The sequence below is a fragment of the Colletotrichum fioriniae genome, assembly GCF_027942845.1.
Source record: "Colletotrichum fioriniae strain IMI 355084 chromosome Unknown scaffold_14, whole genome shotgun sequence".
NCBI classification, from domain to species: Eukaryota; Fungi; Ascomycota; class Sordariomycetes; order Glomerellales; family Glomerellaceae; genus Colletotrichum; species Colletotrichum fioriniae.
Genome location: NW_027076850.1, coordinates 1,238,020 through 1,265,714, shown reverse-complemented (window position 1 = coordinate 1,265,714; position 27,695 = coordinate 1,238,020). Strand labels below are relative to the sequence as shown.

Here is a 27,695-nt window from a genome sequence, read left to right as displayed (position 1 = left end):
CCAAACCCCTCGGTGAAACTACGAGCGACTCGCAAATCCTCCCAAGAACTCGATGGCCTGATGTCTGAAACTTGATTCTGCAAATTGTCGATCCGTCACCCTCATACGTCGCCGGGCTGCCCGTCTGCCAAGAGCACAACATAGTCAAGCTTACCTCACTCTATCTACCGGGTCTTACTCGCTTGCAGCTTTGCATCCTCACTCCGCTTACCTTACCTCACCGAACCCCTGTCGTCCAATTGCTTCCAGTCTTACCCACGACGCTCGTCTCGGTGTCCTTGTCGTCTCGTCAACTTCTCAACCGGCGACAGCGGGGCAGATAGCGTGTCAAAAGACGCAACTTCAGCTTGTTGCCAATCTTTAACCTTATTCAGGGTTTCTTGGCAGGCACATTTCATCCCTCCTTCCGACGACAAAGCCGGGTCTGGATCTTGGGCAGATTACCAACACCAGAGACAGAGCAGGCTGAAGTATTGCTGCCGACTCTTCAAGGAAACCCTCCTGCCTCGGGTAAACCTTCGTCGAGGCTGCAGGTTGCGTCAACAGAGGAAGCAAACGGACGGGCATTAGGCACCGCGAGAAACCAACCAGTGTTTCCAAGTCCGACAAGCATCCTCGAAACACCCAGAGACTGAGGGAAACCACCGATCAAGATGGCCCCGACTATCATACAGTGGATCCTGGATACACGGCATCTATGGCCGGAAGCCACTGAAACGAAGCAACTCGAACAAGCCGTACGTACTGCACCCCGTTCCCGATCGAATTTGCATTGCCGTTTGCCCGTTGCCCCATGCCCGTTTCGCGGCTCTGTATTATTCAAACATGTCCCGGCGAACCATTCCAAAACTGCTCGTCCCAAGTCATCCCCCCTCCCTCCCTTCTCTATGCAACAGCAACTTCGAAGTTCGAAGCTCTCCCACCCCCTGCGTACCATTTACCCCTGGAATAATGGGGACCTGGGTGATAGAAGAAAGAAGACAAAGAAGAAATTGAGAAACAAACTGACACGAAACCGAACCCGCTCAAAAGGCATCCCGAGCTTTCGCACTCCTCACCGCCGATGAGTGTAAAGCCGTGCTAAAGTACTACCACGTCCGCGACGCGAAGCTGTCCCTGGGTTCGCACCTCCTGAAACGTTACGCCATCAGTCGCTTCTGCGGCGTCCCCTGGCACGATGCCACCGCCGTCCGCGACGAGCGCACCAAGCCCATCTTCCGAACCGCTGACGGCACCAGCCCGCTGAGCTTCAACGTGAGCCACCAGGCAGGGCTGGTCGCCATGTTCGCAGTCCACGGCTACGACATCGCCGCCAGGGGCCCCGTCGACGTCGGCGTCGACATCGTCTGCACCTCGGAACGCCGCACCAGGGACCACGGCATGCTCAGCAAGGAGGGCTGGCCCAAGTTCGTCGATGTCCACGCCGATGTGCTTTCGCCCATCGAGGCCAACTTCCTGAAGTGGCAGGTCCTGGCGGCGATCCCGCCGGGGTTGAAACCGGGCGCCTCGCTCGAGGACGCGGCCGACTTTAAGCTGCGGTGCTTTTACGCGCTGTGGTGTCTGCGGGAGGCGTATGTCAAGATGACGGGCGAGGCGCTCCTCGCGCCTTGGCTGGGGGATCTGCAGTTCAAAAAGTTCCGGCCGCCGACGCCTGCGGAGAGCTTTGGTGCCGAAGGCGAGGCGGTCGCGGATCATGAGATCGTTTTCAAAGGGGCCAAGGTGGAGGACGCGAATGTCTCCCTGAGGGCCCTGGGTCCGGATTACATGACTTGCTCTGCTGTCCGGACGCCGGAGCACAAGGAGGATGGATTGGCCTTCGAGTTAGGGCCGTACAAGATGCTGGATATAGACGAGGTGCTCGCTTTCGGAGAGGAGCACCAGTAATTCAAACTTGCTTGTATATCTCTTTTTATATAGATGTTTGTAGATCTATCTCATGATTGAGTCTGTTGGCTTCTCATGTTGTAGCACTGGCTATAACTGAGCTCAAACTTGGATTGCTCCCAAGAGACCTTTTCCTGCTTCGTATCTATGTTATCTTTCTTTCTCCCCTTATTCTGAGGGAACGAATTGGGAGTCTGCCAATTATCGCCCAGGTTGAAGCTCTCTTACAAATCTCGAACCAGCTTCCATTTTCAATTTGTTGTTTGTCGTCTTGAGAGACTGTTGCTTATCCAAGACAGCCTTCTTCCCTACCACTCATATCATCGGTTACAGGATCGACCTCCAAAACAATGCTGACGTTTGCTCTGCACAACAATAATCACAGTCACGCATTTCATTCAACATGGACACGCGAGATTCACTAACCTCTTTGGACCTCGGTCCACCAAAGCCCAAGATTCCATGCAACTCCTTTGATGCCTCTTAAGCATAAGTACTGAGCTACTTACATCCCCCATCACAGAGCCACGTATAAAGGCAAGTGCGAAGGCTGCCGTGCATCCAACCTCCTCAGGACCCGAACTCCTTTGGGACTCCAAACGTCTCTTAGAGCTGCGGGAGCCTTGGTTTACTCACTCTTTCTCTCGACGCAATCTTGTGCACGTATAGCTAGTCTTGCAAAGGAAATGTCCTTCCGACACTATCGTCTTTCACGTTCTAGCGCCTCAAACGTATTCGTTATTAATTCGAGATGAATACGTTAAACGAGATGAAGACAAGGTAACGATAGAAAGTATAAGTTGGGCAATTTCGATTCACCCATTATTGTGGAAGAGGCCGCGCTTGTATCTGTATGGGGCAAGTGTAACTTAGCTGAAGAACGGTTGTGCGCTGGGTTCTTCATTGCGTGCTTCTTTCCGAATAGCCACGTCCATACTTCACGTATTTATATGATTTGATTGCCCATCTTATTGCTGATTACTCGGACGGAAGGCGATACTCCGTAAACATGCTAGAGATACTCAATATGAGTCGAGGTTTCCACTAAGGTAGCTCGATGCAACTCATCTTCTTTTTTGTTTTTCTAACATCTCTTCAATTTCCCCTCTCATAAAGCTCATGACCGCAGATTGATTCTATCAACGGCGGAGTTGGGCGCGTCGCCATCTTATAAGGTTAGGTGTACCCAGCCGATTTTACACCGTCCCTCAAGGCTGCGGTAGATTGGAACCATGGCATCGGATATACCCTCGTCGCCGCCATAAAAGGTGATGCCGTCGCCCCGAGTTACTGATGTATGCCACATTCCATACCAAATCATACACACATTACACATCCGTTACCTCGGTTCTTTTGTCAAGATCAAGAATAGCTACAGGCTGTGACTATCCGTATTTACATCATGTCTTACGTCGATTATCTCCTTCATGTCTTCACCGATACATTCGTCAATTCCGTTATCGACGATCTCGTCGATTCCTTCGTCAACGCCTTGTTTGGCAAGTAATGTATGATTGCTTTCGGATTCGCAAGCAATGAGCGACTGTATGTACTCACTCATGATGGATGAGTGTCTTGACGTCTCTTGTTCTCAGTCATATCAAACACTCGATACACCAAAATGACCACTTGAATCATTCGCCAAGATCCAGCATCAACATACGTCCGCCAGCGCAAGTTCAGGCCGATGCGGACTCAGGTCCCATACCCACTTCACCTTCAACCAATTGCTCGCTTCTCCCTCCTCACTCGGAATCTCCCCAAACGCCTCGACAGGGAACAACCAAAACCCAAGGGCCGGTCTCGGCGCCGCAGCCAACACTTCGGGCCCATCGAACTCGGGTCGCTTAGCCTGCAACCCCGATGCCGTTGAGAAACATCCTGCCGGTCTCTCGCCGCCGCCACGTCCTCCGGCCGCGGGCGTGTCCCACCCGTGAAACCACCACTGCAGCTCAAGCCACCGAAAGTCCTCTTCATGTAGAACCCTCGCCGCGTCCTCGCGGGTACGAATGGCATCCTCCTCGCTCGAGGCGTACATGATGCGGACGTCCAGATTTCGGTTCTGGCCCCTGTCCGCCATGTCCTCAGGCCGTAAGCCAGCATCACGAAGAAGCTTCCGCCAGCCGAGGGGTCCCTCCCTCGGATCATACACGCTCCCGCCAATCTTTTCAAGATCCCGCACGATGCCGGCCCTTGGATCCGGTAGGGGTGCGTCGAAGAAGGTGAAGCTCGGAAAGACGGGGACGCCATAGTTGAAGACGTGGACGTGCCTCCACTCCAGCACGTTGAGGGCGCGGGCGCCGCGAGGCGTGCACTTGAACCACAGGCTTTTGAGATCTTTTGTGACGGTGGCTCTGAATGCGTCTAGGGAGGGGCCTTCGGCGAAGGTGCGTTTGGGTGACGATGGGTTGTGGACTGATGTACGATGGTCGGATCCTTCTACGACTAGGTGCTGGAGGCCGCGGCCTTTGGGGTCGTGGGCGCGGAGGTCGTGGATGAAGTCGAAGAAGATGTTGTGTGCTTTACCGTAGGAGACTCGCAGGTAGTCCCAGTCCAGGTTCAGCCGGATAATGGATGTTGTTTCGCTATGTTTGTCTCGTCTAAAGCGGCATGGCAATTGCGTTGAATAGAACGATAACACGGCGTCTCGTGCTTCCCTATTCACTCTGATAAGATCGGGTAACAGGGGCCGTCGGGTGTCGATGATAGTCTTGTAGTGGTACCCGGAAACTTGACGACCAAGGCTATCAATGAGAGCGTCCCTTCCGTCAACATTGCATTCATCTTCTTCTTGTTCTCTCGGCTCGTTTCCCTTCTCAAGTAGGATATATATCATCCGATGACGGTGCAACGCATGCTTCCAAATCAAAAGACGGACCTCTACTGGGAGCTGCTGGAAGACCTCGAAGCTGGCCTCTTTGGTTATTGCAGGGCCTGGATTGAATAGCTCGAGGTGCGGTCGCCTCGGCATCGACATCTCTACCTCAACGTCTTGGTCGACCCAAGGCCCTCATGAAGTTCCGGGAGCCGAGACTCAACAACTCGGACGATGGTTACACACGGCAAAGCGACGGGAGCTTTTTGATTCCTGACGTAAGGTCAGGCAGGAATGCGGAGGCTGTAAATGTGGCGTCCAACGATGTCTCAAATCGTCGAGGCGCAGCTGTCATTTTGGGGTATGGCCATTTACGTCTTTCCCGATTAGGAAATTCGATGAAGTGAGGTAGTTGCGATATGTCACCGAATCCACTCCGGTCGCTATCGCGGCCTGATACTGTTGCCGCTGGCTGGCCGGAATCGTTACTAGGAAGATAACATAGAAAATTCCGAAGTCAGCAACAGGCCGTTGCAGCAGATGGTCGAGGCCGACGCTGTTTAAGACAAGAATACTGTCGGCTGTTGCTCCCCACGGTGCCCAGAAGCATAGCCGCAGGTTTGTCGTGCTGGATTCTCTCTTGAACCACGTCTCTGGTCATTTGGGGCTCTGTTTTATTGAAAAGGGGGATCTTATGCCCGTACTCCAGAGCTTTGTAGACGATATTGAACCTTGAGAAGACTAGGATCTTGACTGCTGACCGGCGGCGGGCAGCAGTTATGAGGCTTTGCAAAATCCTTCAGACAGAATCACAATTCACATACGGATGCCCTGGGATTGGACTAGATTATAAGTGACGCAGCGCTTTTTGGGGGTTTCAATGAAGAACAGGCTATGAACGGGCAAGGAAGCCTCCGGGCTTTTTGTCCGAGTAGTCAGTCACTCGCTAACACCTCTGTGCTCGAAATGGAAAAAGAACATCCTGGAGACACTTATGGACAGAATCTTCGATCATCCCTCTTCAGAGACGGCTGTGCGGTAAAGAGGCAAAAGCCAAGTGGAAACTAACGTTGCATTGATGCCTCCTGTATACCAGCCCTCTGTGGTAGATTAAATCTTCAACCCCGGCCCCTCAAGTTTCTTCCAGACCTTTTCCGCATTCTCAGCCAGCCTGGGCAAAACAACACCAACACCACTAGGCGGCTCGGCCCGATATAGAGGCACAACGCGCGTAGCCCCCTTGGAAACCTCCAAAATCGTCCCATTGCCGTACTCTGGATTCTCGCAAAGCTCAAGCATACCTCTGGCAACCTCCTCCGGCTCGAGGAACAGCTCAACGCCCTCACCCTGCGTCATGTGCTTCTTTCCCGGGTCCTCCGACCACATTGGAGTCTGCAACCCGGCCCGTCAGCAACCATTCTCCTGCTGAAAACCCATTCCACGTGAAATAGACAGATGTAACTTACCATCACGGCCCCAGGCGCAACGGCACTACACCGAATCCCCAACCGATCCCTCATCCCCGCCATACACCTCACAAACCCGTGCAACCCATGCTTACTCGCAATATACAACGGCGACCCGATCCCCGCCGCGTGACCCGCGATACTGCTCACGTGCACCAGACACCCGCCTTTCCCCTCCTGCGTCCAGTACCCGATCGCAAGCTGGCTCAGCCGGATCGGATGCGTCAAGTTCACGTCCAGGACAGCGTAGGTCCCCGGCTCCGCGTCCGCGGCGTCTCTCGATTCACTGTCCGGGTTTGTTCCCGTCTTGGGAGGGTGCCAGAAGGAACTCCATGCTGGTTCGAAGAGGCCTGCGCCGGGGACGACGATGTCGATACGAGGGAAGGAGGAGAGAGCTTTGGACCAGAGGCGGGATAGGTCGGGCCAGGATGCGACGTTTGTTTCTTGAAAGAGGGCTGAGGGGCGGTTAGTGTTGTTATCGCTGCCGGGTTGGGGGTGAGAATATTGCTCTAAGAGCTGCTGTGCTTCGGGGCGGAGGGCAAGGTCGCCTATCATGACGGAGCAGCCCTTTTCTAGGAGTAGCTTTGCAAAGGCGAGGTTTATGCCTGTGAGGTGTTAGTATGCGGGTGTCTAGAGAGTAGCGTTGATGTCGGAGGAGGGGGTTTGGAGAGGGATGACCTGATCCTGCGCCGGTGATGACTGCGTATTTTCCTGCCACGGATAGAGACATGGTGCTGACGGCCTTTCTGGTTGACGAAGCTGAGGTATTGTGTGAAAGTCTGAATGAACATGTAGTCGTCGCGCGTAGTAATGTCAGGCACCTGTCATATCAAGTAACCAAGCAGCCGTACCGAGGTGTCTTATGGGGGCCGCCCACTCTCCGCTCGACTCAGCGGCGTCTGGGGATGCAGCCGTTGACGGGTACCATCATCCGAAGCGACATTTCAAGCTGTATTCGGAAGGGGCTGGATGTTGTCGGACTGGGACGTGGCTTGAGGGGTCACTGGATGTTTGGCGTGGGGGGTAGCTGTCTATTAGAAACCCCACCTGTTCATATAGACTTGGCATGTGTACAGAGCTTCGGGGTTTCGTTCATGTCACAATGCGACACAATCACAAGGTACCGGTACCAATGTGAACAGAGAGCGGTACAACATATAAAGTACACCACTGGTGCTAACCTATCACCAGGAAACAGATCCGAGCCTCACCCCGTCTTGGACCCCCTTTCCTCATCAGGAACCCGTCTAGATGTCTCACTCGACGCAACCAAACCCTCCCGACGCCGATCACTCTCATTATCCTCGGGCTTCCCCTCTCGAGTCGCCCACCCATCAACGTACCGCAACGTCTGCCGGCTCCAAATCTTATTCATAAAGAACAGCCGCACAGGCACCAGAATGATGATGATAATAGGGAATCCGGGCGCGGCAACAGTCAACGTGACGCCAAAGACTATACCCGTAAGCACAATCTGCGCGAGCGTGTAGCAATGGATCCCCATCCAGCTGGCGCCGTGAGGCAAGGCAGGCAGCTCCGAGATGGGCGTCAGGAGCTGCCAGATCCTCGTCAGGATCGGGTTCACAGACAGCGACTGGAAGCCCATGAACATGAAGAGCCCCGCGAGGACCGAGGTCGGCGTGAAACCTAGCACGTGCTGGAAGGGCGGCGAGATGAAGAGCAGGATACCCGCTGCCTGCAGAAAGGCCGAGTACCGCTGCTCATGGACGCGCTGGACGGGCTTCGCGGGGGGTCCCTCGCCAGGCCCTTCCTCCTCGGCTTCTTCGTCGACGGGCGGCGGGTCCTCGTAGACGGTGTACATGAGTGACTCGGAATGGAGCGGCGCCTGCGGGAGGAGGCCGTTGGCGGGCGGGATGCCAAGGATGCCGCACATGATTGTCGTGATGCCCAGGAGCATGACGTCCCACGCGTACCCGCCCGGCTTCTGGGTGCCGTACCTCTTGGCCGTACAGATGATGCTACTGATCTCGTGGTCAAAGTAGAAGAGGACGGTGATGATGATGCCGGGGACGATGGCGATGAATATCCAGCCGATGGGGAGCTTCCAAAATTCGACGAAAAAGTACTCGCGGCTCGGGGACGACGGTCGGAACGACTTTGAGACCTCCAGCCTGTTGTGGTCGAGGGTCGCCAGGTCGCCGACGTATGGCATGCCGATGAAAAAGACGATGGAGATGGCGGCGGCGTACTCGGTCAAGCCCATGCGGACGTACCGGTGGAACAGAGGCTTCCACGACACGGCCGTCGACAGGGCAATGGCGAGGAGGCAGGTGCCCGCGGCACCGATGATGGAGTAGAGGAAGGCGGCGAGAGAAACGACTGCTTTGGTACGCTGGAGCTCCCTAATGGCCTTGTGGAAGTAGATTACGCTGTTGAGGAGGGAGAAGATGTCGGCGCTGAAGTCGGTGACGTATTGCATGGTGTAGTCGTGGGCATTGAAGATGGCCAGGAGGAAGTGCATCCAGCCCGAGTGGATCAGGGACCAGGCCATGAAAGGTAGGAAGGGGATCTGTCCGTCATTAGTCTGCTGGTCATATACGGTTCTTCAGAAGGATGTGATACCTTGAACGAGTTCTCACATAGGGTGTAAATGTTCTCTGCCAACACCGAAAATGGCCCCGTAACACCAAGAATCGTCAATGGTTGAGCCGAAAATCTGGGGGAAATGTGTTAGACGATGCCTCGGGCTAAATGAGGCTTTCAGGTGAACAAGACAACTCACAAGGCAAAGATGATGCCGCAAAGCCCGGTACTAAACACCACCTCAATCGTGCCCCACGACTCCCCAGTCAAGACATACAAGTCGCTCGCAAACGTAATGCCAGGCAAAATATTGGTGAAGAAGACGTATACCGCGCTCGCCAGGACAAGCTGATTGAATACGGTCCAGTCAGAGAGGTACCTCAATCTGAAGTTGCCAAAATCCTCCTTTAGCAGCCTGAACGGCCTCAACTTGCCATCTTTTTTGATGTAGCCGCGCCACCTGTTGCTGTTGCTGTTGCTGGTGCCATCGTTTCTGTTTTCGCTGTGTCGTGCGCCACGACGGCCTTCTGACCCCGCGTCATGGGCGGAAACTTCCTCCCGATCTTCTGCTTTTTCGGTAAACCTCCTCTCCGCCTTGTCGCTCATAAGGCCGTGTGACTCGCGGACCGGTGTTATGACATCGTCCTGGTGTCGAGGTGATGTGGCAGAAGGTGGTCCGCGGTCATTGTCTGGCCCCGCGGGGGCGAGGTTTGGTGGCATGTGGGATGGACTTTTACAATTATCAACACAGAACGAGCCTGTGCGAAGTCGTTAGATACCCAAGAGATGGCGACCCAGCGTGTTGGTAATGAGAACAAATGTGCTAGGCCGATCTAAACGATGTAGAACTAATCATATACACGATCTTGAAAGCCAAGAGATAGAACACAACCGAAGATTCGTACTGGAAATAGACAAGAAACACTCGACAAAAGCCAGAACGGTTAAACGGCAGAGGCGCAAGAACTCAAAACACTACAAAATACCGCTAACGCAAACTCTTGCTCATCCCAACGAACTCCATCTTGCAGCCCAAGGTCCATGGATTCCCTTGACTCGAACCAGTTTTCCCAAGCACTCATTTACCAGGGCTTCTCAAAAAAGAGAAGGTTCGGGCCCCGTTTCGACAAATCGACATCCCACCGTTCCCCACGTGCTCATTGGCCAGTCTTGGCAGGCCATGACCCCACATGCAGCCAAGGGTACGTAGTGCGCACGGTCCAAGCTGCGATAGCTCTCAAGGCTGACGTCATGGCCTGTCGGCGTCGGGGCCAGCAGATTGCCCCTCCTCACTTTCCAGGGATCACCCGTCTCCACAGCCAATCAGACGATGCGATCGCTGCGAGGCTATCGGACAATCGGCGCCAGGCTGAAGAAATTTCGACACAAACCAACCTTCATGCTCTCCCGAAATTACCAGCTTCAACCACCTGCAAGTGTCAGCCCCTCCCACTTCTAAGCACTTCTTCCAAGGAAGTCAATTATCTCACCCAATGATGAAAAGGTGATCGCTAGGAACGGATCCTTAGCACAAGGGTGCCCAATTCTCCCCAAAGCCAGCCGTAGCCGTTCACGTTCCCGTCCCCCCCCATCCCTCCCCCACAAACCCGGCCATGCTACTCCCTGACCGCCGCGCGCTGGAGCGCAAACACGGCCACCACCGCCGCCGCATTCGCGCCCCGCCTCCGCTTCGACGTCTCCGAATCCATCCCCCGCTCCTACTACCTAGGCCACCACCACGCCGCCCTCCGCGAAATCTCCTCCCGCCTCTCCGACGTCGGCCTCGTCCTCGAGTGCCGCGACTACCGCGTGCCCCTAACCAGCTGGAACCCCGTCCTCGACCGCGCCATCGCCGGCCGCGAGCGCATCGTCGTCTACACACACCGCGACCTCGGCGCCGACAGCCCCGCCTCGGTAGAACATGCCCTCCGCCGCTTCCACAATGGCTCCGGACGCTCCCCCACCGGCGGCGGCGGCAACACCTCCACGACCCGGCAGCGCGTCGTCTTCTGGCGCAAAGACGACCCCGCCACAACCAAACAACTCCTTTCCGAGATCCGCAACGTCGCCCGCTCAGTCGACAGCCTAACCGGCATGCGCGCCCTCGTCGTCGGCATGCCCAATGTAGGCAAAAGCACCCTCCTCAACAAGCTCCGCGTCCACGGCATGCACAAGAAACAATCCGTCGCAAAAGTCGGCGCTCAACCAGGCGTGACGCGCAAGCTCTCCTCTCCCGTGCGCATTCTCGACTCCGAGAACAGCAACACCAGCGGCGGCAACGGCAACGGCAACGGCAACGACACCATGGGCCTAGGCGAAGGCGTGTTCGTCCTCGATACCCCGGGCGTCTTCATGCCCTTCGTCTCCGAAGCCGAGAGCATGGTCAAGCTCGCGCTCGCCGGCTCCGTAAAAGACGACCGCATCCCCATGGAGATCCTCGCCGACTACCTCCTCTACCGCCTCAACCTTGTCGACCCGGGCGCCTACGCCAGATACTCGGAGCCCACGAACGAGGTCAACGAGTTCCTGACGGGCGTCGCCCGCAGGACGGGCAAGCTCAAGAGCGGCGGGGAAGCCAACGCCGACAGCGCCGCCGACTGGATCGTCAAGCAGTGGAGGGTCGGGAACCTGGGCAAGTTCGTACTCGACGACATTACGGACGAGGCGTTCAAGGACAAGGAGCTGGCGAGGGAAGGGCAGGGCTCGCTCAGCATGAATCAGGCGCGGAGGAAAGAAAAGGAAGCGAGGAAAGAGCGGGCAATGAACAAGAGCAAAGCGGTTTAAAGGCACCAAAAGGAGTGATAGTAGAATTGTCCCGTGTGAGAATTATAGAAAGATACCCCACACTCTGTATCAAAATACATGTAAAATAAAGACGTTGCCTCGTATGAGAGCAATTTTTTGTACATCTTATCCTTCAAGAACCTAGAGAACGAGTAGATCAGGTTGGAAAATACTCGAGATAAGAAACCAAATTCAACTGAACCTGGGTGCATCACTAGCAACGTCGCCCGCAATCTTGGAGACTCGCAAGCGTCCGGGTATCCGACAATTCTCCTCAAACCTGACATTATCAACTGAAAGTAGAACCGCACAACCAGTGCGTACATGAGCAACAATTCGTGATTGAACTGCCTTCAAGCTTTTTGTTCAAATACCATTTTCAACACCCCAAAACAGACCAAACGCCAAGAAACATCAAACCGTACAGAGTCGCCAAGTGCCGTCGAGGGCAGACTCTTGATATCGTACTCCGAAACGAAAGCAACCATTCGGCTTCAAGTGAGCGACTATTCGCTTATATAGAGGACAGCTACGGCCAATCCAGGCCTGCTCATGACGCATATTGATTCTGCCATCGCAGCAGGTCGCGCGTCAGGGCATCCATCATTTCCACGCAATTCAATGCTTTAAAATCTTTCGACTCGGGCCCATTCCCGTCTGTTGCCGCAGTACCGATTGGCGAGTTCTTTGCTACTGCGGAGTCGCCGTTGACGCTAATCTTTGGCGCATCTGGCGCAGCCGTTGCGCGAGGACTTTGTTGTTGGGAGCTATTTTGGCTACTCCTGGATCCCGGTAGTGCTTCGCCAGCCAATTCCACTTGTGTTTTGGAAATGAAGTCGAGGAACGCCGAAACTCTGCGTTTCATGTCGTTCATTGATACTTTGCTGTGGGCACTGTTTGCTTTTGTTCGGGTGTGCTTGGGATGGTCGGAATGTGAGTGTTTGCTAGTGCCAGCGCCGGTATGGTCGTCATGATTCCGGCCAATATCTCTGGACATTGACCTCGCTGGTGTGTCTTCGTTATCGTCTCGATCTTTTGTGTATTGGTTTCGACCCTTGCCCCTCTTCTGGTTGTTACGACTTGTCTTCTTGTGTGAACTCCCGACCGGTGCCTGATTTGCAGGCGGAGTATCCGGGGTCGGGGCAGAGGACGGGGGCGCCTCGACAGGCACCACAGGCTCGGTGGTCGGTTTGACAGCAGGCCGAGCTGTCGCGAGGGGGACCTCTTCTGACGGATCCGATTCTGCGCCCACGTGAGCTTCAGATTCCTTACCCGGATTTACAGGAGTCGTACCCTCAGCTCTCCTACGATCTGCACGACCCTTCCGTCGATTGGCTGCTTCTGCTCGCTGGCGATCGCGCTCTTCTCGATCCGACTTTTCACGTTGCGTACGTGTGCCGCGAGGCTTCTTCGACTGGCCATTTCTGCCATTGTTTTCTTCGTCTGTTTCATCCTCGATGGCTTCGGTCTTCTCTGGGGGCGGTGACATTGATGGCGAACTGGTTCGCTGTCTCTTGAGGCTTGCCGAGTTCCTACGACTATTAGCGGGAGTCAGCGTAGTGAAAGGTTGGCGACTCACTCAAGACTGTCACTACGACCTCGCTTGGTTCGTCTTGACGTAGTCTCCGTGGGCTCCGAAATGGTTTCTTCTTTGCTAGCCTCGATGGCCCGCCGCAATTGTTCATCCTCATCGTATGCGGCATCCCGGCTGTTCATTGTTGACCTTCGCTTCGAGGCCTGGGTAGCAGAAGAGGCGCGGCCCCCGTTCCTGCCTGATTCTTTGGGCGATCTGGTGCCATCCTTCACTAAGGATGCGGCTCGGGATGTTGCGCGCGACGGACGATTGAGAGGCAAGTAGTTCGAGTACCGTTGTCTGAGGAGAGAAAAGTCAGCATTGTCAAGATTCCAGAGGCGACATGGATTGAGCCTCGCCGTATCCAAGTCCGATTCCCCCAGTCACCTCGCCGCCGACCGACGCTTTACAGTCAATGGCGGGTATGTGGGCGACAAGACACCGAGAGCTCCTCGACGGAAGGTGGAATGCTTACCCGTTAGCTGCTGCGTGAATCTTGTGTAGATCCTTGCGACACTTTTCGCAAAAGTACTCATCGGGAGAGCTCTCCTCGGTGAAAATGCCGACGCAGGCACCATGTTGCCAGACTTTGCAGACGTCGCACTGGACGAAGAGACCAGAGACCTCATCTGACAACTCGATGCTAGCGAAGAAGTCGGCCTCTGGGTTGTGTTTCCCGTGCTTGGAATCCTCTTCAAAGGGCGGAGGTCCCGGGTATTCGTCGAAACCACAGACGCAGCGTACGGACTCGTCGTCCTCTTGGACGTCGTCACTGCCGGTGGCCATATCGTAGGGATCGACACGAGGCTTGTCGCGAGCGTCTTCTTGCGCGCGGGTTCGGCGCCGTGAGGGGAGGGCGTCCTCCAGGTCTTCGGGTGGTTCCGAAGAGAGCGAGGCGCTCGGGGTGGACTTGGCGGAAGAGGTCTTGTTGAGGGATCTGGTCGTTCGTTCGCCGCGACTCGAAAGACTCGACGTTGTCGAGGATTGCTGTGATTGAGAGACTGTGTTGCCTCGGGCTCGTGAAGAACGTCGAGGGGAGGGTGGTGCCATTGAGGCAGCGTAAGGGGACGGCGGAGAGAGAGGAGGAAGGTGAGGAAGAGTTCGGAAGAGTGAGGAGGAGGGGAGGAAGAGTCGGCGGCAGCGGCGTGTGAGTGACGCAGTACAGGATGTCGCAGTCGCAAGAGTTGAAGCCAGGAGGCAGAGAGTAGAATTGGGATATCGGGGCGAGGGGGAAGATTGGTAAGGTAAGGTAACGAGAGTGGGCAGAGAGCAGGCCGGGTGGGTTGTTGTGGTTGTAGTGGGAGGGCAATCGTGCGAGCGAGAGAGTAGCAAGAAATGGATGGGCGCGACTCGCAGTTCGGGCTAGTGAGAAGGGAGGATTCGGGTACTCGAGCAATTCTTTTGAGGGAATCGAACAGTTCGCATATCTGTCAATCGAGAACAAGGTAGATTCATGTCGTGACGGGTCGGTAGAGTGAAGAAGAGGAGAGAGAGGAGCCGGCGTGGGGAGGTGGAAAAGGTCAGAGAAAGAGTGCGCCCTGGGAGAATGGTTCTCTGGGTGAAGGAAACCGACAGGCGACAGACCAGCAGCACCGCACTTCTTTCGGGCTTGTAAAGTGTGGTGCGGCAGCCTCTTTGGCTCTGGCGTGCAGGACGGGAGCTGCCACTGCCACTGAGGTGCCCTCCGAGCAACGCACCCAGGGAAAAGAGCAGCTTTGCGGGGCTGGGGCCAGGTGCTGCCAATGGGCTGCCGTCTACCTTACCAATGGCTATAAAGGTGATTGTGCTGCATAAGTCCCTGCACAAAAGAAAGAGAGAGGAATGGATCTCGGGGAGCGGAGGTGGGATGGATGGGAATTGTGTTGTGCGTCTTGTGCTGTGCTGCCGTCGGAAAAACCATGGCGATGACAGTCTGTGTACTAGCGACTTTGGGCGGCACTGTGCTTCTCCCACAAATTGCCCTCCAAAAAGGCAGAAAATCGGAGTACCTGAGACCAGCCAACTGAGCAGCGTCAGGGATTTTCTTCCGAACCCACCAACCTACCTACCTTACCTAAGGTAACGGAGTACGGAGTACCTTACATGGCATCTCCCAAAGCACAGGTCCCCCGCCAAAAGCTACAGTCCATGATTTTCCCCTGCCAACCGTGCTCGTCTAATCTCGAAGCCCAATTTACCACCCGCTCTCCCGCTGTCTCTTCCGTTCTGCATTCTGCGGCGAGTCACTTTTATGCACAGCACACAGTGTGTGTGCATCTCTTCTCTTTCCACTTCCACCTCAATCACTTTAACCCTTCCCTACCTTACCTTACCTCGTCACTCTCTCTCTCCCGCCTGTCCGCCTCGAGCTTTGGGTTCTGGATCCATCAGGTAACCCCCCAAAAGGCCCGCCCCAACCTCCCACCCCGGCCAGTCCATCCGCAGCGGAGCCCTGGCTTGCTTATCTAATGCGTTTCGAGCGGCCCTCGTTGACCTACGTCTCCTAATCACACACCAGACATTATCAAATGCTGTCATTAGCAATCAAAGCTGGGGAATTCGATACCAACGCTGACTTTCCCACACTTCGTTCAGAGCTCGAGTACCCTAGCTGTCGCCTTTGCATTTTACCTGAACAACATCTTGCGCCAGACCGCACACTCTGCTTGTTCTAGCTCCTGCGTGCCCAAAGTCGAACACGGAGCAAACCCGGCCGAATTCTGGTGGACCGAGTTGGTATGCCCGCTCCCCTCTTCTGGCGAATAAGTAGAGGTCCGCTCGTACCTTACCTGAGCCTCTTTGTGCAACGCTCCCTTGATTCGCTCAAGGGTAGGAGGAAATTATCGATCGGACCTGGTTGAACGTGCAGCAAATGTTTGTCTGGCTTGTCGATGGGCCAGCTCTCTATTGCGGACATACGCTGATGGTTGGGCAAACTCAGGAATCAAGGGTTACGAGCTCCTCCCGCATTTAATACGGATCCATACCCCCCCTCCCCTCGAATCTCCCAACCCACCACCGAACGAGAGCCTTTTTTTGCTCTAGCAACAACAATACGACCTCCCGTCGCACTGCTAGCAGCCTCAAGCTTCGTAACGTGAATCGCACTGTCCGCGTTGGCCTGCCTTGCATGGCTTGTAGCATGAGGTGTTATGGGTATGCGTCGCTCTTCTCCAAGTTCAACTCCCGCCACCACCTTGCCATATCCACCTCCTCGACCACTGCTTTCGAAGGATGCTGCCACTGTAGCCCTCCGCCGAATGTCAGGCGCTGCTTCGTCGGCGCTCGAGACTTTGGAGCTGGCTGTGGCGGCCGACTGCACAGGTCATGCGCCTTTGAAACTCACCGGCCTGAGGCTTTACCATTCGACCGAGAAGCTTGCTAACCTCGATGGTTCTTATGCGGAAGCAGGTCATAATCGAACAATGTCTCCCGAAAGCGTCTCCTCTCTATTCCCCCAGAGGCCGATTCGTCCCTTGCCGAAGCGTCGCTTGAGGGAACGCCTCTCTCCCGAGGTGGCGGACTCCATCGAGTACCCCCCTGCGAACCACAACAGTAGCCCTCTGTTCTACTACCCAAACATTGTGCGAGATGAGATGCCCTTCAGGGCAGGAGGCGTGAACGGTGCGAGTAGAGGTAATGGAGGGTATGGAGGAGCAGCCCGAGGGACCCCAGCGATTGGAGAGAGCGACGAGGAGGAATTGGCGCTGAGCAGCAGCAAAGTTGTACGGCGTTCGCATCCAGAGATACTCAACCGCGTCTCAACGAAGCCTCCGAAACCGGAACACTCGAAGCACCCCAGCCCTCAGCCGCCTCCTTCGACAACATCCTCAGCGGATGGGTACGAATCGTTCGAGAACACCAATAACAAGAAGAAGAGGAAGATTCCGACTGCTGGAGACTCGACGCTATCTGGTGTACATTCCATGGGTGACATCAACTCCATAGGTGTATCAACAGTCATGTCTTCGTCAAACGACCACGGTGACCTCGCTGGATCGATATCGCCGTCATACTATGGGGCTGGAGGTTTTGTTGGAAACAATCAAGGCATCTCGGGACCAGGAAGAGGCAGATTTGGAAGATCAAGAAATGGAAGAAGTCCACTCAGGGCTCTATCCGACGCAACAAACAATTGGGTGGGCAGGGGAGCCAAGATCCGGCCGCCTCAATGGGCAACACCAAGTAAGTGTGAACGACTGTTCCCTGTGTGTTTGGGGCGGAAATTAGACGAGAGAGGTGGGAGAAGCCTGATGGGATGCTGCAGTGCTTGATGGCGGGGGTGGTTGCTGTTGAATGAAAGGGAAGGCGGCAGCTGCACCTCACAGCAGGTTGTTCCTGCACCTTTCGATTCCAAACGCAGGCAGCCACTCTATTGAGTACAAACAGCGACTCCTCAGCTTCCTCAGCTCAGCCTTTCCCACGGCGATCACAGCATCCTCGTTATCTTGCGTATTTATCGCAACGCTGCGTTCTTGGGATGCGCCGCTAATCCTTACATCCACAGATGAAAATCCCGGCATCATTTCAAGTGCCATTGCGAACGCAGAAAAGGTCCACTCAGCTCCAGGTCAGGAGAACGTGAGCCTCCTCCATCAGCAATCCTCCAGCGTCAAATCTAGCCCCACTGCCACTCAGTTTACCTTCACTTGCGACTCCCCAGTTCCAAAGCCTCACTGGCCCGGAACTGATCCTGCGATCTCCCATCCCGGATATCCCAGACAACCCAGACACGCCTCAATGGCGACACAGACTACGCCAGATGCCGCCGGCACGGATACTGGCTCAGGCGATCCTGCGCCTGCCGGCAAGAAAGCTCCCCGGCCCATGTCGAAGAAGAAGCGCCGTCAGCTTGCCGAGAAGGAACTGCGTAATGCAGCCAAGTCACGCCGCCAGGAAGCCGAGGAGAAATACTACAAAAATCCACCCAAGCTTGAAGATATGTGGATTTGCGAGTTTTGCGAGTATGAGAGAATCTTTGGCTCGCCTCCATATGCCTTGATCCGGCAATACGAGATCAAGGACAAGAAAGCCCGCGAGAAAGAATCAGAACGGAAGCGACTTTTGGAGAAGGCCAAAACAAAGGGCAGAAAGGCCAGGAAGCAAGCCAAGTCGCCTGCCAAGGCGACATCAGTTCAGAACCAAACCGAGGACCAAGGTGCTCATGCTCCTGTTGGACCCGATGAGAGCAACTCCAGTCCTGGCGATGACTATCTTGACGATTATCCAAATGGCAACTATCACAACGACGAAGACTTTGAAGATACATACTCTCAAGACGACCCGCCGATGTTGCTCAGCGACGATCCAGACCAAGAGTGTACTTGCCCACATACAACCTGCAGCGACTGCGGCGGAGACCAGAATGAGGTGGATGATCCTGGCGAGGCAGTTGACTGAAGAGGTCCACTCGCGGGCTTCCTGGGGTGCACAACACTGTGATTTTGGTGACCGCATGTGGTCTCTTTCGCTTACCCCTACTTCACTATACCCGTTGTCGCATCAATCCGAGCACAGCATTGGCCTTAGATGTCTCAGCATTGGAAACTGACCATTGGTCGGTTGGCTGGCAGGTGGAGGGAACACCAACCCACTTGGACATGACTTGATGATATCGGGAGTATCATGACCCATCAACTTGGGTTTGGACAAAGGCGCATTTCAGCCACCCTTTGGAATACGCCCCATCATCAACATGTTACTATCACTAGCCACCACCATTATCAGCAATGAAAGTTAACAACCGAAAACACAAGAGAAAAAAAATAGGCAATACTCGCCTCAGAGAGTACGAGTCCTATGCCACGATGATGGAACCCACCAAGCATTGCCCATGCCTTCTAATAGATCATCGAGCTAAGAATCAAGCTCGTGCTGTTGTCTGTTTGGAAAGCCGTAGAGGGAGGCTTGGAACTTTAATCAGCGGGCAAGCATGGATACTGGTTCAGCCAGGTCTAGACTTTTGAGGCTCAGGAAAGGGAGACGGGAGGTTGTCGAACGCCTCGTGACGGTCACTTGTCAAAGATACATACACACACGCCTTTCCCCTAGACTACAACAAGTCTTCCCCAGCAGAATTGACCACCCTTACCTGAATTCCATCTAATTGTTGGTGACTGTCTCCACCGATTGCTTTTCAGGTGTATCTCTGGTAGACCTCCTCTGCCTCAGCACTCTCAGGCATGAGGTTCATTGTAAAAGACCCGTAGCTAGATGCACCTACCAGGTATGACGTCACGGATCTCTGCACTGACTAAGGTGGTTTTAGCGGTAGGTCTAGCCACCTCCTCCATCGCGACCCTAAGCCAACGACTCGTTAATTGCAGAATATTGCCTTATTAAGCGGCTCCTTCATACTTAGTACCTCATGACCCCGTCATTATTCGGAGTTTCCCAGCTGCTCCTAGTCCGCCTCACTCATGTTGCTTGATTTTGCAGCTTGGCGTTTGTTTCCTCACGAGCCAAGGAGAGTGAATGGTATGAGGAGAATTTGAAGCATCAGAAACAACCCAATACGATTGTTTCCATGTCTGTTTTTGGGCTCTTTCGTGTTTAGAACGTTGAACGTGAGGTAAGGTAGGAATTAAAATAGAGATAGCTTGGCCTACCGGCGGAGGTCGCAGCGTAAAAGACCGGATTCCAACGCTACCCGTGGACACTGACCGCGCTATCCGCCTAGGGAATGTTTGGCTTTCTGGGAGTTGGGTCTGGTTGACTGCTGAGGAGATTTTTTTTTCTTTTTTTCTTTCTGTCTCCTTGTGTGGTTGATCATTGCGGCTTGGGGAACATGCATGGACCTTGGAGATTGATGATGTGTTTTTGGGGAGTGATGGAGCTGGTTGTAGTAGGTGTTATTGGGGTCGGAGGAGGAGGGGCATCTTCGGAGAGTCGCTCCGGATCGCATTGGTGTCATCAAGTATCTTCTCTTTCGATATTTGACAAGTCTAATGATCGCAAAGCCTCAATCGGGGCGGTCCGTCCAAGGTAACTCAGAGAGAATGAGAACAGACAAGATCTGAAATCAAGCTTCTCACCATCCGCTAGAGCCGTTTCCGCGCAAGCCGTCGGCGGGATTGCGCCGGAGAGTTCCAAATCATAATAAGACTTGCCCCCCCAAAAGTGCCCAGTTAGAAATAGCCAGGGGTGGATCACGGAGATTCGGGAGGGAGACTGAACAGAACAGAGCAGAGCAGAGAACTGGAAAAGCTTCGCTGTCAGTCGGGCCAGGCCTGAAACAACCCTGTCCCATCCACCCACCGCACCGCAACGCAAGCCCCCCCCCCAGGCTCAAGGTTCTACGAGGACGTCGATCAACTGCTCCACATGAGGTTCGGCACTCTGGAACTTTGACGTATCCGTCGGTGGGTGGATGTACTCGCGTACTTTTGTACACCCACAGGTGGTGGTGGTGGTGGTGGTGGTGGCACTTCCTGCCGTTGGCTGAGCCGCCTCCATACCTCATGGGAACCACGGAACTTTGGAAAGGGCTTTGGATTGCGAAAGGGAAAAAAAGAAGAGCGGGCTCCTCGGTTGGCTGCCGTGGCTGCCTCACCAAAACAGCCGAGACTCGATTAGTTCGTTCGGTAGGACCTGTACCTTCAAAGACGTGAGACTTCTAGGTTGACCTCTCAGACACGACGGATGGATCGTCGGGGGTTGGACAAGGGGGGACAATGGAAACAGATAGACGTCCCAGATTGATGCGTGTTCCTCGAGTCCATTGCGACACTAGGTAAGTAAGTAATTGTGATAGGTATCTAGCGCGATGTTTCTGTCTGTACAGGATACAGGTGTCAAGACAATCTTTGGCTGTGTGAGCTGTTTCTTGATGACGACGACGGCATTGATGGGATTTCCAAGCATCCAATCCAAAACCTAAGCAACTTCTTGGGCCGATGGTTTGCTTTAATCTTTGTCTTTTCTCGGATGGAAGTGGACCAATGCCTGTGAGACACAGGATCGCCAGGTCATCGAAGCTGTCGCAAGAAAACTTCGCAGGCGTCCCGGCTCCCGCAGTAGATCGTTGTCTACCGCTGTACCAGCGAGCGAAGGAATTTGCCAGCAAAGTTGGTAGCAACAAGCTCCCAACCCCGCTGAAATGCTGCTGCCCAGCGCCAGGCCAGCTCGACATGGGGCATTTTGATTTTAGCAGCAGGGCCCGTCGGATTGGCACCCTCTTGCTTTGAGACACTGGGCCAGACCCGGCATGGCGTCGTCCCAAAGCAGAAAGGCGGCAGAGGCGAAACAAGGGTGATTCCAGCAGAAAGAAGTAGCCTCCAGCCAGCAGCGGTAAGGCGCAGGTCGCTCACTGCCTTTTGCATTGCATTTTTGTTGTCCTGCTGTACCTCTCACTCTCTGTAAGGTAAGGTAGTGGATAATGTACTGACAGGAACGGAATGGGAGGGAAAGAAAAACGTGAAATGAAAGCAGCGCACGGAGCAGGGGGCCCCTCCCACCCCATCGTGGCTGAATCCGACTCACCTCTTCCGTCATCATCCCATCGCATCCCGTCCCATCCACGTCCATCCCTCTAATCCACCACATCTCCCACCCCAGCTCGCCCATTTACCTTTCCTCCCCGGAACATCACCAGTCAAAGGCGCAGACGTCCACCGACACCACCACCCTACGCCCTCTCTCTGTCTCTCGGCCTCCCCAGGACAATCTCCAACTCTCCAAAGTCATCCAACCTACCTCCCCTCCCACCACACCCTGAGGCCTTCGTTCCTCAGTCTACCTTTATTTTCTTTTTACTTACCAACTTTTCTTCCTGCGCTTTCGTATTTCTCCTACTACACCTTTAATTCCATGCAACTTGCTACGAAACCATCTCAGGCCATGCGCCGTTGATCGATATTTCCGAACTCAAAGCAAACATGTTTGGAGGGTCGCGACGGCACCGTCAGGCCAGTCAGGTATGTCGTCATTGTGCCGACTGATGCTTTTCAGCTTATAGTTTTCTCGCCGTACTGGCTTGCTGCATGTTGATTCTTCACCACCACCAAGAGCATTCTCCCATGCGACCTGCGCTGCCTTCGTTCTTGGAGTCTGTGATTTACAACTGACCCTGTTGCCATCTAGCCATTGACAGCCGCAACCGCAAACCCTAATGCTGCTACTGCAGCTGCCTCAGCCTTCGCGCGACGCGCATCCAGCTCGTCTCTATCATCCGCCGCCGCCGCCGCCGCTCTGCGATCGCGACCTACGACTCCCATCAATGTCGCCGAAGTACAGACAAAGCGAACGCAAAGGCGCAGTCGATCAGTCTCCTCGCAGCGAAGCCAGGATTTTCAACGGGACCTGCACCGATCACCTAGTCAGAGCTCCATGACCGAACGCACCTTCCGCTCACCTTCACCACACCGAACACCAGTGGCTGCTGCCGCCGATGCGCCGCCGGTCCCGAATATCCCGGATGACGTGCGATCCATCACGAACCAGAGTTCCTCCCACAAGAGGTCGACGAGCTTACAGATGCAGCCATTCCGCGTAGCGAGTCAGAAGAAACAAGATGGCGCCGGATCGTGGTTTGGGGCCGCACACGAGGGCAACTTGGCCAACGTGAGAACGTCGGATGCCCAGATGCGTGTCGCCTCTCCAGAGTCTCGCCCGGGAGCTGTAAGCCCAACTTCTTCCATAAACTTTTCATATCCGAGGGTGCCAGGCGCATCGCCCCCGGCATCACCAACCGTCGAGAGCATGTCAATGACAAGTAGCCAGCGATATGTCTCACCCCGCCGAACAGAATCAGCGGCGTCACGCAACACCACGGCGTCGGATACCCAATCACTTGTTTATGACCCCAATTCGAGGAGAATGGTTCCTAGGGTGAATCTGCTGGTAAGCGAACAGAAAGTTCGAGATGCTGCTGAGAAACCGGTCAAGAAATCAAAACACCAGCAAGGGTTGACCAGAAGTGGTTCCCACTTGGCCCAAGGTACAATGGGTAGAGCGCAAGGCACTGAGGTAGCAGCTGAAGAGTCTTCGCCCACACCTACGCCCCTACCGGCACCGGCACCGGCCTTGGCACCAGCACAGAAGCAACAACCGCAAGTCCGGGTTCCTACCGGCGCACCTGAGCAACAAAAACAACCTCAAGTTGAGGAGACTGTGCCGCCGAAGACTGTACCCACACATCAGCAACCGTCTCCAGCACCTGTCGTAAGCACCAAACTGCTTTCTCAACGTGAACCAGAACCGGCTCATGCGCAACCGGCAACCCAACCCGAGGTAGAGCAGCCTGTTTTGCAGGATGTACGTAAAAGTAATGGTGCTACGGTTCTACCACATTCGGAATCTCGCCAAGGCGCTCCTAAATTAGGAAGGAAGCCTTCTATGGTGAAGGAGGAATCCGAGGACGACCTGGAGGACTCCTACGATGCCGAAGCTAAGCAGCCGGTAGTGCGCCACGATGTTTCTGATGTTCTTGATGCAGTACCTGTGAGGTCTTCAGCGCCCCCAAAGCAACCATCGCTGTCATCCGAAAGCACAGCTGTCGAAGCTCCAGCACAGATGTCGTCTCAAAGGCAACACAGCCCTCCACAGCTTAAGCAGCATGGCAGTATCCGGAACGGACGTGCGCACTCGAGCAGTCCTGCAAGATCAGCACGCTTTGCATTAGGCGCAGATCAACTAGCCATCAGGCACGAGCCTCCTCCGCGATCCGTCTCTCCTCGAAAGTCCGCCATGAAACACTCAATTAGTCCATCTCGTGGTGCCTCACCTTCAGATGAGGGCTCTGAAGCGTCCGGGCCAAGCCGGTTTGGCAGTGAGGCCACCGCAGTGGAGGCGCCGATGCCACGTAAAAAGAGTGTACGGGTCAGCTTTGACGATGAGAACACCAAGGTCGTAGGACAATCTGCTGCAAAACCCGAGCTGGAGGATTCACCTCTTCCCCTGAGTCCTCAAAGCACGAAGAGACATTGGTACAACCATTTAGGCAGAAGCCGGAAGAAAGATGCAGTTGCCCTCGATGACGACGAAGTTATGCAGCCGCGACCGGCTCTGCCCACATTCGGCAGCGTCCGTGAGAAGATGCCGCGGGACACTGAAGATGAGCGGCCACTCGTCCGTCCTACTGAATCACCGACGGCATCTGGCCCAGATACCCCGGAACGCACACCAGACCGGTCGATCCCACTCGGTCAGTCCAACGATCATAATGTTGGCTCGATTCTTCATCTTCAAGAGCAGACGGCTAGGAACCCTGCAAACATATCCAGATTTAGAGAGCCGTTGCCGCCCGTGGTAACGTCAATGGAAGGGAGCGGCTATTACTCGCCCAGCAGCACGAGTTCGGAAGACGAAGATGAGAGGGAAATATTCCAAGATTCAGAGGTTATCCAGGAGCCCCCGCCAACTTTGCCTCCTGCGCAAGTGAAGGAGGAGATCATTGCCGACCATCCTGACTTGCTCGACCAGCCACAATACTCGACAGGTCCTGTTCATGAGAACCACACTGAACGGCACGAAGACTTTGTCCCCTCCATCTCCGTCATTCAGCCCACACCGACTCCCAGAGAGGTAGTTACCAACGATCCGGCCAGTCAGTCAGGTCCAAGTTACTTTGACGTTCCGGGAGGTTTCCCAAATGACGACAGCGAAGACAACGTCGTGCACGCCCGCGCTGTGCCTACTACAGATGTGACAAAGCACGATGAACCGACGACGACTGCAGTGTCCAATGGCACAGTCAAGGCCCCCGCAAAGGCTATTCCTCACTCGGTTCCCACCGACGAATCTGCGTCCGAAGGCGATAGCATCTACAGTGACGCATACGAAGACCTATCAGATATCGACGGAGATGGTTTCATGTCCCTTGACGCCGTCGTCGCATCACCCGTCTCCGACAAGGTTTCTCAGAAGCTCTACCAAAAGGCTCTGGCAGACTCGCATCAGGAGACTGCTCATGACGCTGATGTCTTCAGAGCGCGCCACACGCCGGACGTTTCGCAGTTGTCAAGTAGCTCGCAACAACCGCAGGACGAGTGGGAGAAGGCTAAGCTCTACTGGAAAGGATTAACGAGTGACAAGCGAAAGCAACTTGAACAAGAGGCGTTGGAGGAAGCTGGGGCCGAAGGCGATCTCGAAGAGGTTGTCCAGCCCGTAAAACCCAAGAGGAAGAAGTCTGTTCGCAAGAGCGACCCAGTTGAACAACAGCAGTCCTCTATCAACCCCGAGCGCGTTTACCAAATCCAGCCTGGAACGAGAGCCCCCGATGAAGAAGACGAAGCAGAGCCTCCAATCGCTATTCGGAAGACTATGCGAGGACGGCAGGGTCAAGAGGCCGCGCCAGCTAATGGCAGACTCCAGAAGACAATGCGCGGTACACCGACTCAGCCGTCCGCCGCTACGAATTCCGGCATGCGAAAGTCGATGCGATCGGACAATCAAGCTCCTCAAAGCTCTCATCAAGTACAAGCTGCGGGTCCTGGAGGCATGAGAAAGTCTATGAGACAGAATGGCTCGTCTCAATCAACAGGGCATGTTCCCCAGCAACGAGCAAATTCGGCATCACTGGCTAGTCGGGATGTTCGCTCTAAGCACCTTTCTATGGACAGCAACATGTCAAGCGTAGAGATGGCGAAAGCCATGCAGGCAGCAATGCAGTCGACACCTCGTCGACGGGGATCCGATTCCAGCGAGACGAGTTTTCGACGGTCTCGACCAAAGCAGGAAGGATTTGGCTTCCGAAAATCGATGCGATCTAACGGAGAGGCCGAGCAGGCGGCAGCCGGTAGGAACTCGCGCTTCAGCCTCCGGTCAATGTCTCCACCTGCATCGCCGTCTCAGCCACCGATCAGTATGGGCAATCGTACAACTATGCGAGGCACGCTGCGAAGTGACTCAAGCGACGGAAGCACGCGTCGCATGCGCCTGCCGTCTTTCGGCAAGTCATCTTCTAAGAAGGTGACTGGAAAACCTGGAAAGAGTCGCTTTGGCGACTCGAGCGACGAAGAAGATGCTGGGCCCTCTGGATTCCACAGCCGATTTGTCGACTCTAGCGACGAAGACGAAAAGACTGCGCCTGCACCTGCGCCGCACAACATGCCGAAGAGCATGCGCGCATCAAGCTCTGCTGCGGCGGCTGCAATGAAGGTTCCCCCTCCACGATACGACGAAAAGGCAGAAGATTCTCCGGATCTTCCCGACAGCAGCGAAGAGGAGGCGCCACCGCCGCCGGTTTTGCAAAAGCCCAAATTGTCTCCGAGAAAGGTCTCTGGCGCTAGCGGCCGCCTGGTGAAGTCTCAATCGGACGGTCACGGTTTGCCGCCTTCCGGATCTCCTCGTGGAGGGCTTATGGAGTCATCCACGGCTCCTGCTGTTAGCACCAGACCGAATCACGAACGCAGAGGCAGCTTCCTGTCTATCCTTCGGCGCAGAAAAGATTCTGATGCCGGGAAGATTTCTCGACCAGCCGCCGGCGAGAGCGGTGCCAGGATGGACACGAAACTGGAGCGCAGCGCCTCGGAAATCTCGGCTCTCCGTGGTACAAATGGGTCGAAGCTCCAGAAGCTACCCATGGAGAATTGGCCCCTTGTCGAGGAGAACTTTGACGAAGAGAAGCGGCCGATGACGGCTGATAACAACAAGCCCGTGGACGCGTCCAGGCCGATGTTTATGAAGCGCCGAAGCACCAACCAGGTACTCACCTCGGGGTACCAAGAAGACCAAGAGAGCGTCCAGTTGGATCCCTCGGGCAAGAAGAAGAAAAAGTTTGGCACGCTCAGGCGGATGTTCAAGCTTGATGACTAGTCGTCTGGGGTATGCTGTTAACTCGGCCTCCCCTACACTACTAACACTGGCCATGCCAATATACAGGCCCTTGTTCTTAATTTTGTGAATTTTCCTCTTTTATGGCATACACAACACAAAGAAAGTTTGGTCGCCCAGCACTTCCACTTTTATTTAATATGAGCCAGTTCGTCCAACCCAAAGAGCGCATTGGCTTTCTCACTCATTTTTTACATTCAAAAACATCAAGTGGGAGCGGGCGTTTTGAAGGAGGCTTCTGGCATAGAGCATGTGCAAAGGAGCCAACCAACTGCTGCTTCTGTGCCACAATACACACGCATGTCATAACACACATCCTTAAACCAAGGCTTTGTTGTTTTTCTTTCCTTTTTCGTACGGGTATGAGAAGCGAGTTCTTGTGCTTCAAGGACGAGAAAACATGATTTGGGGATGCGGGGAGGAGTATCACACACAAACACACACACACACACACACACACACACACACACACACACACACACACACACACACACACACACACACACACACACACACCAAAATGGAGGGCAACAACGAAACGAGGGTGGAGAGAATGGGAATATGTACAAGCACCGGCGACTTGATTTCTTTTATTAGTTTTCTTGCCTATTATGATACCAAACAATAACTACGGGGTATGGTTCGAATGCAAAGATGTGTTTCCCTGATAAAGACAATGATTTCGTCGCAAGCTGGTGATGTATTCATTCCATGTGGCTTGCTGTGATGAGGAGGATTTAGATAGTAGCCCCCCTCTCGGCCTAATGACAACGTAAGGTACCTTATTCGAGATCAAGTACAATGGCACCTCCGCGTAAGTCCAAATGAGCATATCTAGGTATTGAACGTCTAGTTGGAAATAACAAATCAGAGTCCC

General features: G+C 54.6%; 7 protein-coding genes across 7 annotated transcripts; 4 read left to right on the top strand and 3 right to left on the bottom strand.

Moving 5' to 3' along the window:
* Positions 1 to 653: 653 nt before the first annotated feature.
* N0V96_010467 (uncharacterized protein) lies at positions 654 to 1,884 on the top strand (the record flags this gene model as incomplete). The annotated part of the gene is made up of 2 exons (XM_053197056.1): positions 654 to 737; positions 1,033 to 1,884. 2 exons carry the CDS (start codon positions 654 to 656, stop codon positions 1,882 to 1,884), a joined length of 936 nt encoding a protein of 311 aa, XP_053045545.1.
* A 1,654-nt stretch (positions 1,885 to 3,538) lies between these two features.
* Positions 3,539 to 4,740, bottom strand: N0V96_010466 (uncharacterized protein; the record flags this gene model as incomplete). The annotated part of the gene is made up of 2 exons (XM_065758957.1): positions 3,539 to 4,680; positions 4,737 to 4,740. 2 exons carry the CDS (start codon positions 4,738 to 4,740, stop codon positions 3,539 to 3,541), a joined length of 1,146 nt encoding a protein of 381 aa, XP_065612480.1.
* Positions 4,741 to 5,809: 1,069 nt separating this feature from the next.
* Positions 5,810 to 9,429, bottom strand: N0V96_010465 (uncharacterized protein; the record flags this gene model as incomplete). Its single annotated transcript, XM_053197054.2, has 6 exons — positions 5,810 to 6,091; positions 6,316 to 6,770; positions 6,844 to 6,911; positions 7,509 to 8,695; positions 8,749 to 8,842; positions 8,909 to 9,429. 6 exons carry the CDS (start codon positions 9,427 to 9,429, stop codon positions 5,810 to 5,812), a joined length of 2,607 nt encoding a protein of 868 aa, XP_053045543.2.
* A 470-nt stretch (positions 9,430 to 9,899) lies between these two features.
* On the top strand, positions 9,900 to 11,493 carry mtg1 (Mitochondrial GTPase 1; the record flags this gene model as incomplete). Its single annotated transcript, XM_053197052.2, has 2 exons — positions 9,900 to 9,911; positions 10,276 to 11,493. The coding sequence occupies 2 exons, from the start codon at positions 9,900 to 9,902 to the stop codon at positions 11,491 to 11,493; spliced, it is 1,230 nt and encodes a 409-aa protein (XP_053045541.2).
* A 550-nt stretch (positions 11,494 to 12,043) lies between these two features.
* On the bottom strand, positions 12,044 to 14,116 carry CTI6 (Histone deacetylase complex subunit; the record flags this gene model as incomplete). The annotated part of the gene is made up of 4 exons (XM_065758956.1): positions 12,044 to 12,735; positions 12,787 to 13,025; positions 13,073 to 13,366; positions 13,542 to 14,116. 4 exons carry the CDS (start codon positions 14,114 to 14,116, stop codon positions 12,044 to 12,046), a joined length of 1,800 nt encoding a protein of 599 aa, XP_065612479.1.
* A 2,354-nt stretch (positions 14,117 to 16,470) lies between these two features.
* N0V96_010462 (uncharacterized protein) lies at positions 16,471 to 18,445 on the top strand (the record flags this gene model as incomplete). The annotated part of the gene is made up of 2 exons (XM_053197050.2): positions 16,471 to 17,230; positions 17,553 to 18,445. 2 exons carry the CDS (start codon positions 16,471 to 16,473, stop codon positions 18,443 to 18,445), a joined length of 1,653 nt encoding a protein of 550 aa, XP_053045539.2.
* A 4,852-nt stretch (positions 18,446 to 23,297) lies between these two features.
* N0V96_010461 (uncharacterized protein) lies at positions 23,298 to 26,800 on the top strand (the record flags this gene model as incomplete). Its single annotated transcript, XM_065758955.1, has 2 exons — positions 23,298 to 23,303; positions 23,375 to 26,800. The coding sequence occupies 2 exons, from the start codon at positions 23,298 to 23,300 to the stop codon at positions 26,798 to 26,800; spliced, it is 3,432 nt and encodes a 1,143-aa protein (XP_065612478.1).
* Between the last annotated feature and the right edge of the window lie 895 nt (positions 26,801 to 27,695).